The 15,186-nt window shown below is 57.9% G+C and overlaps 1 protein-coding gene across 2 annotated transcripts; it reads left to right on the top strand.

Annotated features, from left to right (window-relative positions):
• Positions 1–4,601: 4,601 nt before the first annotated feature.
• R3HCC1L (R3H domain and coiled-coil containing 1 like) lies at positions 4,602–14,935 on the top strand. Of its 2 annotated transcripts, none has more exons than XM_041415938.1 (8): positions 4,602–4,703; positions 5,324–5,462; positions 8,516–9,950; positions 13,520–13,695; positions 13,807–13,877; positions 13,991–14,086; positions 14,245–14,385; positions 14,649–14,935. In XM_041415938.1, exons 3-8 carry the CDS (start codon positions 8,526–8,528, stop codon positions 14,729–14,731), a joined length of 1,992 nt encoding a protein of 663 aa, XP_041271872.1. In that variant the 5' UTR covers positions 4,602–4,703; positions 5,324–5,462; positions 8,516–8,525; the 3' UTR covers positions 14,732–14,935. The 2 variants fall into 2 exon arrangements, with proteins under 2 accessions (XP_041271872.1, XP_041271873.1); XM_041415939.1 differs by having other exon boundaries at positions 14,553–14,935.
• Positions 14,936–15,186: the final 251 nt, after the last annotated feature.

The raw sequence follows: 15,186 nt of genomic DNA, 5'->3' as shown, positions 1-15,186 counted from the left end.
GCTTCAGGTTGCAACATCTCAGAACACTGCTGGACAGAAATCACCTCCTGGCAGCATCTGTGCCTACTAGAGCCAGCCACGGCGCCCTGGTATCTTCTAGGGACCGTGGCAGAGCAGGCTGTGGCAGTGCCAATGGGACTGGATCCCTCACAAGAGACCTCTCCCTCGTATTCCCCCCACCTCCAGAAGGAGCCAGGCTATCAGGTGAACAAGCTGCCCAGCCCTGGCGCTGTCAGCCCCTGCTGCACAGTCCTGCTCCGTGCTGGAGGGCGAGGCAGCAGCGGGAAGGAGGCTACGGTGATAGCTGCGGGAGAGACGCCGGGGATGGCTCCCATGGGAGTGCAGGGAGGAGCACCCAGGCCGCTCCTGGAGCGGTATTGATTCCTGCAGCACAAGCACTGCCTTCTGTGCCTATTCATTGTCGATGTGCAGGAGAACAAGGAGCAAGAGAACCTGGCTCCCCCCTGCACAGGCAGCCCACACTCCCGGGGGCCGCACCACTTCCCTGCCCGCCAGCCGCCGGCAGCACCCGCGTCTGCCCGCACCACCGCCTGCTTCCCTGCATTACACAGCACTGTCACGAGCTGCTGAGTCCCCAGGTGTTTTGTGCAATAATGCAAAGCAGATATAATCCACCCCAGCCCCAAGCTCTCTGTAGTCCCCTCCCCACAGGCTGAGCGTGTTCCCTGGCCAGGCATAGGAGAGAGACCCAGGACTGCGGGTGCTTTGCCTGCCCCTGGGGCTGACAGGCAATTCCCTGTTGTTCCTGCACACCCCTTGCTGTTCCCCAGAGCTTTTCTCTGCCAAAAGCACTCTGTAAGCATTTGCTCTGCAGCAATAAATCAGAGGGATGCTCACACAAGCACGGGCCAGCCCTGTGCTCCCTGGGACCAGGGTGCAGCAAGGTGCTTGAGGCAATGCTCAGCCCCAGAATGTGCTTCATTCATTTCGTGCCTGCCCACAGCTTGGTGGGGTTCCAGGTGGCAGGTCTCTGAACTCCTTGGGTTGTCTGGGTCCTTTAGCACTAGAGCAGAGAAACCAGGGACCCCTCTGCAGCCGTGTGTGGTCCCAGAGGGTCCCCAGTACTGGCTGGGATCTGACATGGATGCAACCGCCTTGGTTGCGGACAAGGTAGTTCCCTGTCTCTGGACCATGCCTGGTTGTCCATGTTCCTGCTGCTCAAACCCTGGCAAGGAGCCAGGAAGAAGCAGCCAAAATCCCTGCCCCCTCTGACACCCCCATGAGCGTGTTGAGCCAGCAAGTTCTCAGCTCCTTGAGAGCCCCGGGAGTCAGAGGAATTGACACGCTCTCTGGGGGCTGGGAAGAGGCTCCAGAGCTCACGGAGAAAAGGCTGGTCAGGGAGAGCTGAAGCTGCCCCATGCTGCCCTTCCCATTCCAAGGGCCAGGGCTCAAGGCAGTCGATGCTGTGCAAGCAGGCGCTGTATGCACAGCTCACTTGAGATCAGTCCCAGATCTGGGGCTGCCAACAGCTCCTTTCTCTCCCGCACTGCTCCTTTCAGCCTGTGCCTCCCCATGGCCCCAGCTGATGCAGCTGCAGATAAACAGATGAGGAGAGCCAGGCAGCAGCTCCTGGCTTGCTCTGCTGTCCCCTGGGAGGCACAGACATGGCAGCTTTAGATCAAAACTCTTCAGAAGCAAGAACAATCCCAGCTATCAGCAGAGAGCGGCTGGCTGGCTCCCGGCATTCACTCTGCTGGGTACACCACATGGGCAGTGGGTTTTTGGATTGAGGTACTGGGACCACTGGTGCAGAGCCACGGGATACTGCAGCTCCCACCGGCATGGCCAGGCTGGGGGCAGCGCAGGCAGCAACAGGTGACCCCCTGTCCCAAAATTGGGAGCGGTGGGAGCCCAGTGCCACCCTGCTTTACACAGAACTAGAGTCAGCCTTTAGGGAGTGGTATCTCCATGCCTGGGAAGATTCTCAGGACATCTCAGACCACTCTAGCCCAGGAGAAGCTGAGCCATGGTCAAGCCAAACCCTACAGTATTATTCTGGGGTAGCTCAGGGAGCAGTTCAGGTGGGATGCCCTGACCCATCTGCCCTTTTCTGGGGAGCATTAGCGGTGCAATGGGTCTCTGTCCCCATGGGTGGCACCGTGTCCCTTTGATGGAAGCAGGAGCACAGACACAGTGGCTGAGGCTGGAGAGGACACAAGATTGTGTTTCTAGTGGACAAAAAGAAGGGGGTCCTTCTGCAGCCCACACCTTGCGGTGTTTGGACTGTTTTACTGCTGCCATGGAAACTGCTGTGGAGTATCATTCTGTTGCACTGACCAGGGTGACCAGGCCATGGCAGTTCCCAGCCTTCTTCGTGCTCTCACACCTGGATTTACACAGTAGGAGAGGCTGGGTGCTGCCTGCCAGTCACCATCCTTGGGTCACCCTGTGACAGGATGGGGGCATCCCTGGGTAGAGCTGTTCCATCCCCAAGGAACAGAAGGGATGGAGAAAACAGGTAAGGCAGGCAGGGGCTGTCTGGTGCCATTCCCAGACAAACCCAGCTCCCACGTGGCCAGGGGCTCCACGCTGCTTGGCCTCCCACAAACATAAATCATTTTCTAATTTATAACATGAATAATTGATTTTGCCTCCATAGCTGGCGATAAATCTCCTGTGCGCACATGCATAAGAAAATAATAATAATGAAAGCGATCAGGATCTGCTGCCATCGATTACCTGTGAGAGGGAACATGGTCCCCTGTGTGCCACATGAGGCTGGGATAGGGGCCGCTCCCCAGGGGATGCTGCGTGGCCCTGCTGATGTGAGCTTTCTTTGTCCTGCGCAGGGGCACCTGTCCGAGGTGGGATAACTGGACCTAGCCTAGCCTGAGCCCCTGGGGCCGTACTGGGACCCACACTGGGCAGTCAGGAAGGTCCGAGTACTTCAGGGTATCCCACACCTCAGGCATGAGCGCTCCCAGCCCTGTAACTGCACCTAAGGAGGGATAAGGCGCTCGGCACAGCCCCATTCAGGGGTGCCGCGTGCGGTTCCTCAGTGGCACCTTGCCAGGGTGGCCCGTCACCGGTCCCCTGTCCCTCGGCAGCTTCAGCCCGGGGGGAGCTGCAGCTCTGGCTCCCGGCTGCCCGGTCCCGGCACGGGCAGGCAGCGTGCACGCCACGGCACGTTCCTCTCCGCGGGTCACGTCCTCCCGGTACCGACACCACGAAGCTGGCTGGGAAACAACCGGTTGGAAATCGCACCGGAGAGCTTCGGCTCGGCAGGAAGGAGATCCTGGCGCCGGGAGTGGGCAGAGACCCGCTGCCCATCAGCCAAACTAACCAGGGCGGCCGCACCGGCTTGCCCAAAGAGCTGTCCTCATGTCTGCCCGCCCGGTCACAGCGAGCACCACGGCTCCCGCCCGGTTTGTGACACTGATCGGTAACGGGACACCGACGGCAGCCTCAGGGGGGCCGCCCGTGGGCGGGAGCGGGGGTCGCTCTCCCTCTGTCCACACCATCCCAGCCACGGGGCCTCCTTCCTGCGGCTGCCGGCCGGTGCCGGGAAGCACGGCCCGCCGCGGCCCCCGTGGCGCCGTGCGGAGCACGGTGTGCGGCGGGGCGGCCCTGCGCCCAGGCCGGGGGGCGCGGCCCGGCGCGGCGCTCGGTGCCGGGGCACAGCGGCCCGGGGTGCGCACCCTGCCCGGTCCCAGCGCTGCCCCGCTCTCCCTCTCCCTGGTGTCCCAGCCCTGATCCTTATCCCCTGTCCCGTCCCTGTCCCCCAGCCCTGCTCCCCTCGCCCTGTCCATGCCCTGATCCCCACCTAAGCCCGCCCTCCCCAGTCGCTGGCGGGCAGCCCCCGGGATAGCCGGGTAAGGGCACACTGCAGAGCCCATAACTCTCCGCACCCTACAGAGTCGGGGCAAAGTGTCAGCCCTGGAGAGCAGGGGAGCTACACGCGTTCCTGGGTGCCAGGCTGCCGTGCCGTGTAGAGCAGGTGTCTGGTGCTCACACGTGCTGCACACTGTTCTCAGGGCTGCCTGCAGGCCCCTGGCATCCTCGTGTATCCTTCTCACCACCTGCGAGTTCTGTGTGCTGCCTGCTGTGGGCGGTCACAGCCCTAGAGCGGCCCATGGCACGATGCTGGTGACCAGATACACCTCTTGCACATTTTAGGGTGGTCATCCCACTCACTTGCTTTCTGGTGTAAGTGCACTGTAGGGCTCTGGGCCTTGCTTTTCAGGCTGCGCTTGCTCCTTGAGGACCTACTTTGGTTAATTTAGCTTCATTTTCCCAAGCTGGGTCTTGCTTTGTTTCCTGCTTACATTTCTTGGATCCTTTCAACGGTGTCTTCTCTGTATGGTGTTTACAACAGCTCACTGCTCAGTATCATCTAATGACAGTTCAAGTAGAAGTTTGAGAGATGCTGTAAAACGAGACCCTGAAGTTCAGCTAAGCTGGCTCTTGCTTGTCTCATCAAAAAGCTTTGCCCAGTGATTCTTCTGAAATAACTCTGGGCAAGCTCACATCATTCAATGTGCAGGTGTGCCGGCTCCTTTAACTGCCAGTTTTGTTCTGCGCTGGGGATAGGAACAGGGTTTATCCTGTTCTCAGCTCTGGCTGTGTTGTCCTTTCTTGCAGAGAAAATCAGTGCCTTGTTTGCTCTACCCATCACTCGGGCCCTGGTTTCTCCTTGGCACGGTGTGTCAGCAGGTTAATAGGTTCATCTCTGCACTGGCCAGGTGACTGTGTCTGTGTGGACATGCTGTTTTTGCTTTTCCTGCAGCTGTTTTTGCAAGGCCTCTGCCTCATTTGCATTTTTCTGTTTAAAAACAGTGATTTTTCCCTTTTGAGTCATCTTTATTTTTGAGACATCATTAATTTTCTCTCCCTCCTTGTTTATTAATAGACCTTTTCACTTTTGTGCTGATTCTGCCTGGTTATATTTGTAAAGTCCTTTGTATTCCCCTTAGCGTTCTGGCTGTTAACTCCTTCTGCTGGTTTGTTGTCCCTTCCCTCTCCCATGCCCCCCTGCAGCTGTGAGGGGACACTATTGACTTTCAAATCATCTTCCTGTCAAAATCTTCCCCTTCTCCTGTTCCAGGTATCTCCTAAGAGCATCTATTCCAGGTGTCTCCTAAGAGTATTGCGAGTGAAAGGCACGATTGAAATCTCTCAGTGCCTTTGACGCTTTTGCCACCTCCTCACACAGCCAGTGTTGCTGTGGCTGCTGAGAGCTCTTTCTCCTGGCAGCAGGGGACAGGACGCCTTAAAGCCTGCAGATGCAGCTCTTTGCTTCTTGAATGCTTTGCTTTGCCTTGTACCAGTCGCTATGTTCATGCCTTTGCTCTGTCTCCACCAGGTATCCAGGTCCTTTCCTGGCCCCGTTGCCCGCTGTTGAGCCAGGTGGCCTGGCCTGGAGCTCTGCTGAGAGCAGGAGAGGTGCAGGGTAGCCAAAACCTCTGACAGTCCTTGTTCAGGCTGCCAGGGTTGTGCAGTTGGTAAGTGTGCCATGGCACGTGCCTGGCATGGGATGAGTCCTGCAAGTGGCAGATTCCCCAGTGGAGCTGTTTAGAATCTCCTTGTACCTGTCTTTTTATTAATCTTGTTATTGTAGTTATTTTTTCCCCCTTCAAAGAGCCCAATCTGCTGCAGGCTGTAAAGAGTGACATTGTGGTGTGTGAGCTGCATGCCAAGGCTGCGTGAGGTCCCCCAAGGCTCCTGGTCCCCCAGTATTGCCATCCCTGTTCACTCTCAGGGCTTTAAGGTTATCTGCTCTATCGATGGGAATATGGATTGAGTGGAATTAGAAACCTCGAAGGCTAAAAATACAGCTCCCTGCCAGGAAATGCGGCAGCCTGCTGAGAGGGTGCTGTGTGGCACTGAGACTTCTCCAGGAACTGGCATGTTCCACAGGAGCACCACAGCTCAGCAGCCGTGCCTGTTCCCAGGTTCCCTGAGCAGGACTGTGGCTGGCTTGCTCTTGTTTGTGGGGTCCTTCCCTCGACAGGACAGGGAGAGAAATGAGGGAGAAAACGCTGCCCATGTGTGCTGATGTTTGCTAGAGGGAAAACACAGGCTGGCAGCTGACCGGGCAGCTCTCTCAGACCTCACAAATGCAGACCATGAGGACAAGCTCCCCATGAGCAGGGTGTTCCTGGGAGCAGTGCAAGAGGAGCCTGTGCCTTCAGGGAGCTCTGGCTGCCTCCTGGCTGATGATCCAGTATCCTCCTGGCCGTGCTGGGCTGGTGGGCTTTACGTGCTTTAGTGGGGCAGCATTCCCATCACTACTTTTACCATGGTACCATGGCCTTTTCCTGCTTGGTGCCACAGTGCTGAGTTGTTTTGCTAGGCAGGTCCATAAAACAAGACAGCATCTGGAGCAGCATAGACTTTTTTGGGGATGCACTGCTCCTTGCTGCCTGTCTTTGTGGGGCAAGCTTGGTCCCAGACTCTGGAAGTGGTAGGGTTACCCTGCCTAGTGTAGTGTGAATGAGACCCAAAACCAGGGCCATTGCTCTGCCTCCCAGAGCATGAAATTAGTTGGTGCTGACCCGTGGCTGTGGCATCGATGAAGTGTTTGATAGGCTGGGGGCAGGGGCTGTGCTGCCCTGTGGGGAAAAAACAAAGCTCTGCGGCATCCCTGCCAATGTGGGTCATCCTTTTCCGTGCTTCTCCCCAGGCTGCAGGAAGCAGCTCTTCCCCAGCAGTGTGCGGCAGGCAGAGGAAAGCTGTGCAGGGAGAGGATGCTCCCAGCACCAGCCGTCTGGCTAATGCTGCACCATCTGCTTTGGAGGGTGAGGCAAGGTGAATGGCAAGTTTTTGAGGAGCCCATAAATCCTGTGTGCAAAGGCTCTTGGAGGTGACATGGGATCTGCATGGAGCAGTGCTGCTTCTGGTTGCTCCCCGTGCTGGAAATTGTCAGGAAGGAGAGCCTGGGGAGATCACTGACCCCCACAAGACATTCAAAAATGAGCCATGGCCTGCGACTCTTGGGCTTGGCTGGGAAACGTCCTTCAGCAGAACATGCTTTGGTGCAGTCGGAAGCTATCTGTGGTTGGAAATGGTGGTGCCAGGGGGGCTTCCAGTGCCCCCTCCCCTCTGGCACTTGGGCTGCCACTCGGTGAGAAAATGTATAATGCCTCAGTGTTGAAAAATGACTAATCCAGTCCTTGGAAGGTTTGTAGGATACATTCCTTTCTTGCGGTCGATAAAGATAAAGGGGATCGTTCTGCCAGCAAAATTAGTGTATCAAAGAGGGGGGGAAAAATGACAAGAGCTACGGAGACAGAAAAATGGTTGGGGCAGCCCTGGGATGGTGCTCAGCATCACCACAGCACCTGTGCCTGCACCTCATATTCCTGCCCTCCTTCGCAGCATGAGGTGCAGGCACAGGCGCCCCGGTCATGCTAGGGATACTGCCCTGCTGGGCTTTTCCAGTGGTTTCCAGAGAGCCGTGAGAGACTCATCCATCATGCCAAGGCAACGGTCTGTCCATCCATCACAGAGGGGATGATGCCGTGTGGCCTGGGCAGCCCCAGCCACTTTCCAGCCAGCGGTTGGCCTCCCCTCGCCTTCCCGGCACCACTGCTGGCTGTTGGTGAGGGGCCACGGAGAGCGTTCGCGCCTCGGTCAGGGGCTGTGTGCAGGGGAGGCTAATGTACCGGAGGTGCCTCGGAAATGAGAGCCTTGGATGGGTTCCTGGCCCTATTGATCTGCCGGCAGTTTATGCATCCTGACATTCATAATCTTGGTCGGCACTGATGGTCCAGATTAATGGGCCCAGGGGCTGTCCATCCGTCACTTCACATTAATTACTGAAGAGGTGTTTTTCCAGTGATTTACCTGACAGCGGCCTGTGATGAATCCCCCTAAACGGAGTGGGCAGTGATTAATCATGGGGCCCCAGCCCAGCCCCACTCTGCCTTCCCCTCAACCACAGTACAGCCCCCCGCACCATCCGTCTCCATAAACCCTGTCTGATGCATATTTATAGGGGCAGGGGGGCCTGGCCGCTTGTGGTGTGCCTGCTTCTGCCAAAGATGATGAAAAATAAATCTCTGTTGGGACGGGGCAGCAGGTGAGCAGGGCTGCATCATGCCATGGTCCTGTGCCAGGGTATCCCTGCGCTGGGGTTTGCTTTCTGTTGTTCTGTGGCTGCCTCTGTGGTTTTTGATGGCTGAGTAGTGCATGGTCTCAGTGTTCTGCTTTAGCTGCAGACACTGGTCCCTTGGGCTTGAGGGTCCCAGGTAGCAGCTGCCGGAGCAGGGCAGACCCCCATTCTGTCAGGATTTCCCTGCTTCCCCAAGCCAGATGTGCCCCACCGAAGGCTGTGGGGCTGTGGGGTGCTCTGGGCCCCAAACCCTGCAGATAGGCTGCTGTGGGGCCGTGTTGGGGCTGCACAATCTATCACTGTGTGCCAGTTGCTGAGGGAGCAGGGGTGGTGCTGGCACCCCGGCTCAGTGACCTGGGCAGGGGCTGCCCGCTGTGCGCTCGGCTGCGGGGCTGTTGGGCTGCGGGCGGACAGTGACACTGCGCTCTCCTTGGCACGCAGGGCTGGCACCATGCAGCAGGAGGCGGAGGGCGGCCGGGTGCGCCGCAGGAAGCCCGACATGGCCCTCTACGTGCCCAAAGCGCGGCGGGAGAGAGAGGCACAAGCGGCAGGCGACACACGGGCTGGGCACCGCCGGGAGCCTGAGAACCACCGCCTGCTGCAGGAGCCCTGCTGGGCCGGTGGCGAGGGGCAGAGGCGAAGCCCCCGTGCCAGAACACAGGCAGGCAGAGCGGCAAGGAGGGAGAACAAGGTGGATGTTGGCCCAAAGGAGCCGCGGACAGCCTCTGCCAGGCACAGCCACAGGACGAGAGGCGGCTGCCCTATTGCACCGGAAAGCCTGGAGGCATCACCCGGTGTGTGTGAGCCATGCCCAGATCCAGCTGTTGCCCAGCACTGGGACAGGCAGGACAAAGCATCTCACGAAGAACCCAGAGAGCTCAGCCACGACCACAGGATGATAAGGACTGAGCCTGACCCTCCATCCCCACAGATTGCCCAGGCTGGGGCTGTGAAGGCTCCCACTGGGCCTGGGGATGATCCCACTAGCCCAACACCCGCTGCTAGCCCAACATTGGTTTGTCAGACAGACTTGAGTGGCATGTTGGAGCACCTGGGGGACAGCACCCTAGATCCAGCTGGAGACCTCTCCCAAAGCCTGGGAGAGGCTGTCCTGCAGTCAGCAGGGGTGGGCAACCATGGCAGGGTATCCCAGTTGGTGGGGGAGACAGTGGGTCCAAAAGCCTGGGAGGAGGAGAGGGAGGAGGAGAGGGAGGAGGAGAGGTCTCTCCTGGCAGAGCAGAGCAAGGGTTGTGCCACTGGGGTGCCAGAAGAAGAGGAGAGGTGGGGAGGCAGAGCTGAGCTTCCTGAGGAGAGCACCTTGAATGCAGCAGGAGCCAGCTGCGAGCCTGTGTTCCTGAGGGGCAGCATGGGAGATGTTCCAGTGCTGCCAGGGGGGAGCACTCCACAGCAGGGCATGGGCAGCCCATCCCAGCTCCCGCCTGCCATGGAGGAGAGCACTGCTGGTGCTGGGGATCCCAGCAGGGAGGGTGACCTGCTGCCTGCTGTAGGGGAAGCAGACAGCACTTCTGCCTGCACAGAGAGCAGTGCTGGATCTGAGAGCAGCCCGTGGGAGGGAGCACCTCTGGAAAGCTGTGAGCCCCCAGTGCCGCTAGAGCAGCTGTGCCACGGCATGGAGGGGATCTCACCTGCGTCCTGGGCCAAGGAGCTGGCCGAGCCAGGTGAGGATGTGGGCTCACTGCAGAAGCACCAGGAGGCTGAGAAAGAAGAGAGAGGTCTCCACAGCAGCTCCCCTAAGGAAGGACAGAGCAGTGCCAGTGCTGAAACCCTGAGCCAGACCAGCCCAGGTGCTGAGGAGAGCTGGGATGTGCTGTTCAACGATGATGGGGACTGCCTGGACCCACGCCTGCTGGAGGAGGTACTTCCTGTGAGCCAGTGTTGGTGGGGATTGGCAGGGTCGGTGACTGGTGCCCGTGGGGATGTGGGGGATGTGTTCCTGTGCTCTCTGGGGTGAGTGCATGGGGTGGGTGGGCTGCACCCAGGGCATGGTCAGCCTAGCTGGCCATGCTGCCTGCTCTTAGAGCCAGCCTTCCCCTGTGCTGCCAAAGCACCTGGGATCTCCATCTTCCCCATCTGTGCCATCCCATCCTGCATTGCTGGGGAAGGCTGGGGTGATCGTCCCTCTGTAGTACATAAAGTGTGCCCAGTAAAACCTGCTGAAGTGCTGTAAACTGCAACTGCACCCTCATGAAACCAGGGCTGGTGATAAAGAAATGGGCTGAGATGTATGGGATGCCATTGAAACAGCAACGTGATGTTTCCTTGAAACTGTGGCTTCTTAATCAGCTGTGGCTCATTGCCATTCCCTCCTGCACACATGCTGCTGAATTTACTACAGTTGGCTGCTTAGTGCCAGGACCCACACCATTTTGCTGCCATTCACAAGGAAAGCTCAGTTCCTGCAGCAAGACTGGATATCCCTTATTACATTTTAAATCAGTAGCGTCAAACTGGTAATTTTCCAAATGACATTATGTACCTGAAGAAACAAACAGCATTAATATTGTTACATCCAGCGTCTGCCTACCCCTGGGTGTAAGCAGGGCGTGAAGTGATGGGTGGTGCCTTGATAACAGCATCTATGAAGGGATCAGATTAACTCAAGAGCACTCTTCCTGAGGGGCACAGATCCCACCTTGTCTGCAAGGCCTTGCTGGGGCTGATGTGTCCTCTTGGAGCCTGGCATGGTGCTGAGATCATGGGACACAGAGGGCTCACATCTGGGGAGATGTGGAAGGGCTTTGGGTATTCCCATCCTTGCATGGCTGTGCTCCCCTGAGCCAGTGTCCCTCACCCTGCAGACTGGAGATTGTGGTGAGTGCTGGTGCGAGGAGGACAGCGCTGCTGCTGTGAGGCAGCTGGTGCAGCTGGCACTGGCTTTCTGTGGGCTGATGCCATGGGCATGGCTTTGCCCTGGGGGGAGCAAGGGCAGGGAGGACCCCTGCACCCTATGGTGCAGCCACAGGATGCTGTGGACAAGGTTGTGCTGTGCAGTACAGGTTCTCACTCCAAGGAGTATCTGTATTGGCTCCCCTATGCGCCAGCTCTGAGACAAGTTTGAGCTTTCCAGGGGGCTTCCCAAAATGGGTGAGAGAGAACCTGAAATAGGGATTAATCAAAAGTTGCCCTCTTTGTCCCCTGCAGATTTCTACATGGTGCCTCGTGCTTCCTGAGCCCTCCAAGCTCCCAGCAGGTGGATATAGCTGCCTGGGAAAGGCGCAGGCTCTTGGGAAGAGGGGGCTGTTGTTAATTAACATAAAGAACAGGAAAATTAGTAATGGCTTCCTCGAAACCGAATCCTTATGCAATGCAGATAGCTGGCAGAGAGCAAGATTTATGATCTGTGTGGAGGAGAGATTTCTGATAGCGGATGGCTCTTTAATCTAGCAGGAAAAAACACCGTAGTGAGCACCATTGGCTGGAAGCTGAAACCAGACAAATTTGGAGTAGAAATCAGTTTGAACACAGAGCAATTAAACAGTGTGACTGTTTTCTGGGAGGCTCTCTGGACTCTCCATCAGGCGGTGGGGCATGGCAGGGGCCGTGATGCGCGCGTGCCCGGGGCTGTGGTGTAAGCCAGCAGCCACAGACCCCTCTGACCTGCTCTGGCAGGAGTCAGCAGCCACAGACCCCTCTGACCTGCTCTGGCAGGAGTGTCTTCAGAGAGCAGCGAGATGTGATGGACAGGCTTCATTTTCCCTGTCATCTGTCTGTCCCTCCATCAGCGAACCCTCCCCAGGATGCCTGCCATGGCTGGGGACCTCACCGTGGCTGCCCCTCCCTGCCGCTGTGTGCTGGGCTGGCAGTGCTGGGGGACCTGTTGAGCCGTGCCTGCCGCGCGGCTGAGCCCTGCTGCCAGACGGCTCCTGTCCTTCCTGCCCTGCCACACTTGGTGATTTGTGAAGGTCAAGGGCTGCTCCGGCACTCTGTGCTCCTGCTCTCTAATCATCTTCCCGCTGCCTGGCACTACCTGAGTGCTCTGCTCCCTCAAGCAGCACTGCAGGGCTTTATCCTGCCTGGGAATGGCTCTCCTGCATCCCCTGAGCAGGCGCAGGGTGCCTGATGAGTGTGCTGCCCTGCACGGGGGTGATGGCAGGGCAGGAGGCTCTGCTGGCAGTGCTGGCTCATCCTGTGAGCTCCATAAGTCAGCTCTACCCTCCACCAGCATCCAGCTGCCATGGCAGCACCCCCTTACCTGCCGTGAATCCATCTTCCCCATAAAATTGTCGGAATGAGCACTTTTTATTGACTGAGCTGGCTGGGATTTATGGACTCTAACCTTGCAGTCATGGTGTGCTCTGCTATGATCACTCAGGGGATCGGGGTGGGAACCTGCCTGAGTTATGTACCGATTTCTTGGCATCATGCCAGCCCCACGCTCCAGGGGGAACAGGGGAGCTGCCAGTGGCTTTGGGCTGCACCTGGCCTGGTGTCTCAGCTGAAGCAGGGCAGTGAATCCCCTTGGCCTCTGGCATGGCATGGTTTGGAAAGCAAGGATTCAGTAAGTGATGCAGGGTGGCCCACTGGGCAGAACATGGTGCTGGGTGACCAGCTGGCACTGGCAATGCTGTGGGACAGAGGGAAATGGGGGCTGCACCCTTGTGTTGTGGCAGCGGGAGGCTGCTGCCTGTTTTTTTAAATAAAGGCTGTAAAATGCACAAGGTAGAAAATCTCTACAGCCATCATCTTTTAGGGCTGGAGAAAGTGCCCCGCTGTGAGGTACTAAAGGTGCACAACCCATTTTATCAATAAGATGATTGAGAAGGGACTTGATTAACATTAGTAAGTGCTGTGATGGGGAGGAGACCAGGGACTGAGGGTTCTTTAATCCAGCGGAGAGGCAGAACAAGAACTGCTGGCTGGAAAGTGAAGTCAGAAAAATTCAAATGAGAAATAAATTTCTAGGTGCACAGGTGATTAACCAGCAGAACTTGCTCCTCAGTGGAGCACTGTCTTTTTCATCTTGGTATCTGGGGTGCTGATAGGCTGCTCCAGTGCATGTGCTGCAGCCAGGGCGTGCTGAGCCTGGTGCTTCCATGTAGCAGAGAGACATCAATCTTTCCTCCCGGCGTTACTATCCTGCTCCTCATTCTTCCCCTAAGGTATTTCAGGTCATCACATCACTGTGGAAGGAGGGGTGTGCTTGGAGATTCACTGCCCTGTTTCACCCCTGCCATTCATACCACGTCCCTGACCTGGCCGCAGAGCGTGGCAAGTGAAGGGATGCTGGTAATAGGAAAAGCAAGTGCATGGTGTGAGAACCCTGCTTGGAAACTCCTATTCTCAAAGCCATGAATCCATCTGCAGTGCTGGGGTGGGGTGCAGGGGCCTGGACAAGTGTCTGGGGAGCGCTTGCCGTGGGTTGGGAACTGCTGTGAGGCAGGTGGGCATGGGTTGCTCAGTGCTGTGCCTCTCCCACTGCTGCAGCTCTCAGGGGGTGAGAAGCACCAGGAGAGCCAGCAGTCACCCCGCTTCAACTACTATGGGGCTGAACCTGCTGCCCCAGACATCAGTGACGATGAGCTGCCCCACGTCATCGAGATCTACGACTTCCCCTCGGACTTCCGCACCGAGGATCTGATGCGTGTCTTCTGCAGCTATCAGTGAGTCTGCCAGCACTCTGTCCCTGGTGCTGGGGTTCCCTGCCTGGGCTCTGCTCCACGTGGCTGCCCATCAGGTGCCCATGCCTTGCTGACCTTCCCTCTCTTTGGCAGGAAAAAAGGCTTTGATATTAAATGGGTGGATGATACGCACGCCCTGGGCATCTTCTCCAGCCCCATAACAGGTACTTCTCCTGGTTCAGCTGGGGATGGGCAGAGAGGAGGCATCCCTCTCCCACAGCTAGATTCTGGGCATGGGGCTGACCCTGCACGTGGACATGCTGCTCTCTTCCTGCAGCACGCGATGCCCTCAGCACCAAGCACCTGATGGTGAAGACACGGCCACTGTCCCAGGGCACCCGCGCCTCTAAAGCCAAAGCCAGGGCATTTGCTGGTGAGTGGTGCTGCCCTGTGCCAGCTTGTGCCATCGTGCTTGTGCTGCAACATCATCCTGATAACTGGGGAAGGGTGGGGCAGCCAGCACGGCCCCACAGCTGTGCTGGCTGCCCTGTCCCTCCCAGAATGCCCCACTGATGTCCCCCAACTTCACAGAGTACTTGCAGCCGGCCAAGGAGCGCCCTGAAACATCCGCTGTCCTGGCCAGGCGGCTGGTGATTGGTGCCCTGGGGGTACGGAGCAAGCAGACACCAGCCCAGCGAGATGCCGAGCGGAGGAAGCTGCAAGAAGCTCAAGGTGAGTTTTGGGTGTCTGGAGGGGCTGCAGTACAGGGGGGCCTTCCTCATGTGTGCTCTGTCTCACAGCGTGCTGGGTGAGAGGGGGTTGCAGCAGGGTGGACTCCAGCCACTTCCACAGGGAGGTGGGGCGGTAGGAATGTGGCATTGACCCTGTTGTCTCTGCAGAGAGGAAGCGCCTGGAGAACAAGCAGCGGGAGGATGCCTGGGAGGGCCGGGACTGAGCCAGGAGGCTGCACTTTCAGCCCATGTCCCTCTCTGCAGGCAGGCACAGCACTGCATCTCAGAGCTGGGACAGATCCTGCACTGCCTCCGGAAGCACTGGGCTGCTTCACCGAAAGGGCTGAGCAGCATGTGGGCTGGTTGGTGCTGTGGGGATGCTGTTGCTGTCAGGCAGCACTGCCCACCCTGCCCAGGGCAGAGCCCCCAAGGCTGCCAGCCACAGCAGGGGCGACAGCAGGATGCAGGGAGCTCAGCAGAGAGCATGGGGACTGTGTGGGGTGGCCCTGGCCACCTGGAAGGGCCTTGTGAGTGAGAGTTTCTGTCCTTTATTTTGCTAATAAATGCCATTTATTTTATTTGCTTGCCTGGGTGGTGGCTCCCCGTTCCCTTCATACCGGGGGAGGGTGTGAGTGCGCATGATCCGCAGCGCTGTGGGGATGTCCACCCCTCCCAGGTGCTGGGTGTCCCCAGCGGCTGTGGGGGATGTGCAGGCAGGAGGGATCGGGCAGGAATGTGCTGGCAGCAACCCTGTTTACTTCCGCGGAGCAGCTGCAGCCCTGAACAGCAGGGCCCTTGTCAG

The sequence above is a fragment of the Onychostruthus taczanowskii genome, unplaced genomic scaffold, assembly GCF_017590055.1.
Source record: "Onychostruthus taczanowskii isolate IOZ18803 unplaced genomic scaffold, ASM1759005v1 scaffold5, whole genome shotgun sequence".
NCBI classification, from domain to species: Eukaryota; Metazoa; Chordata; class Aves; order Passeriformes; family Passeridae; genus Onychostruthus; species Onychostruthus taczanowskii.
The sequence above is the reverse complement of the archived record's forward strand: the minus strand, read 5'-3'. Positions and strand labels throughout refer to the sequence as shown.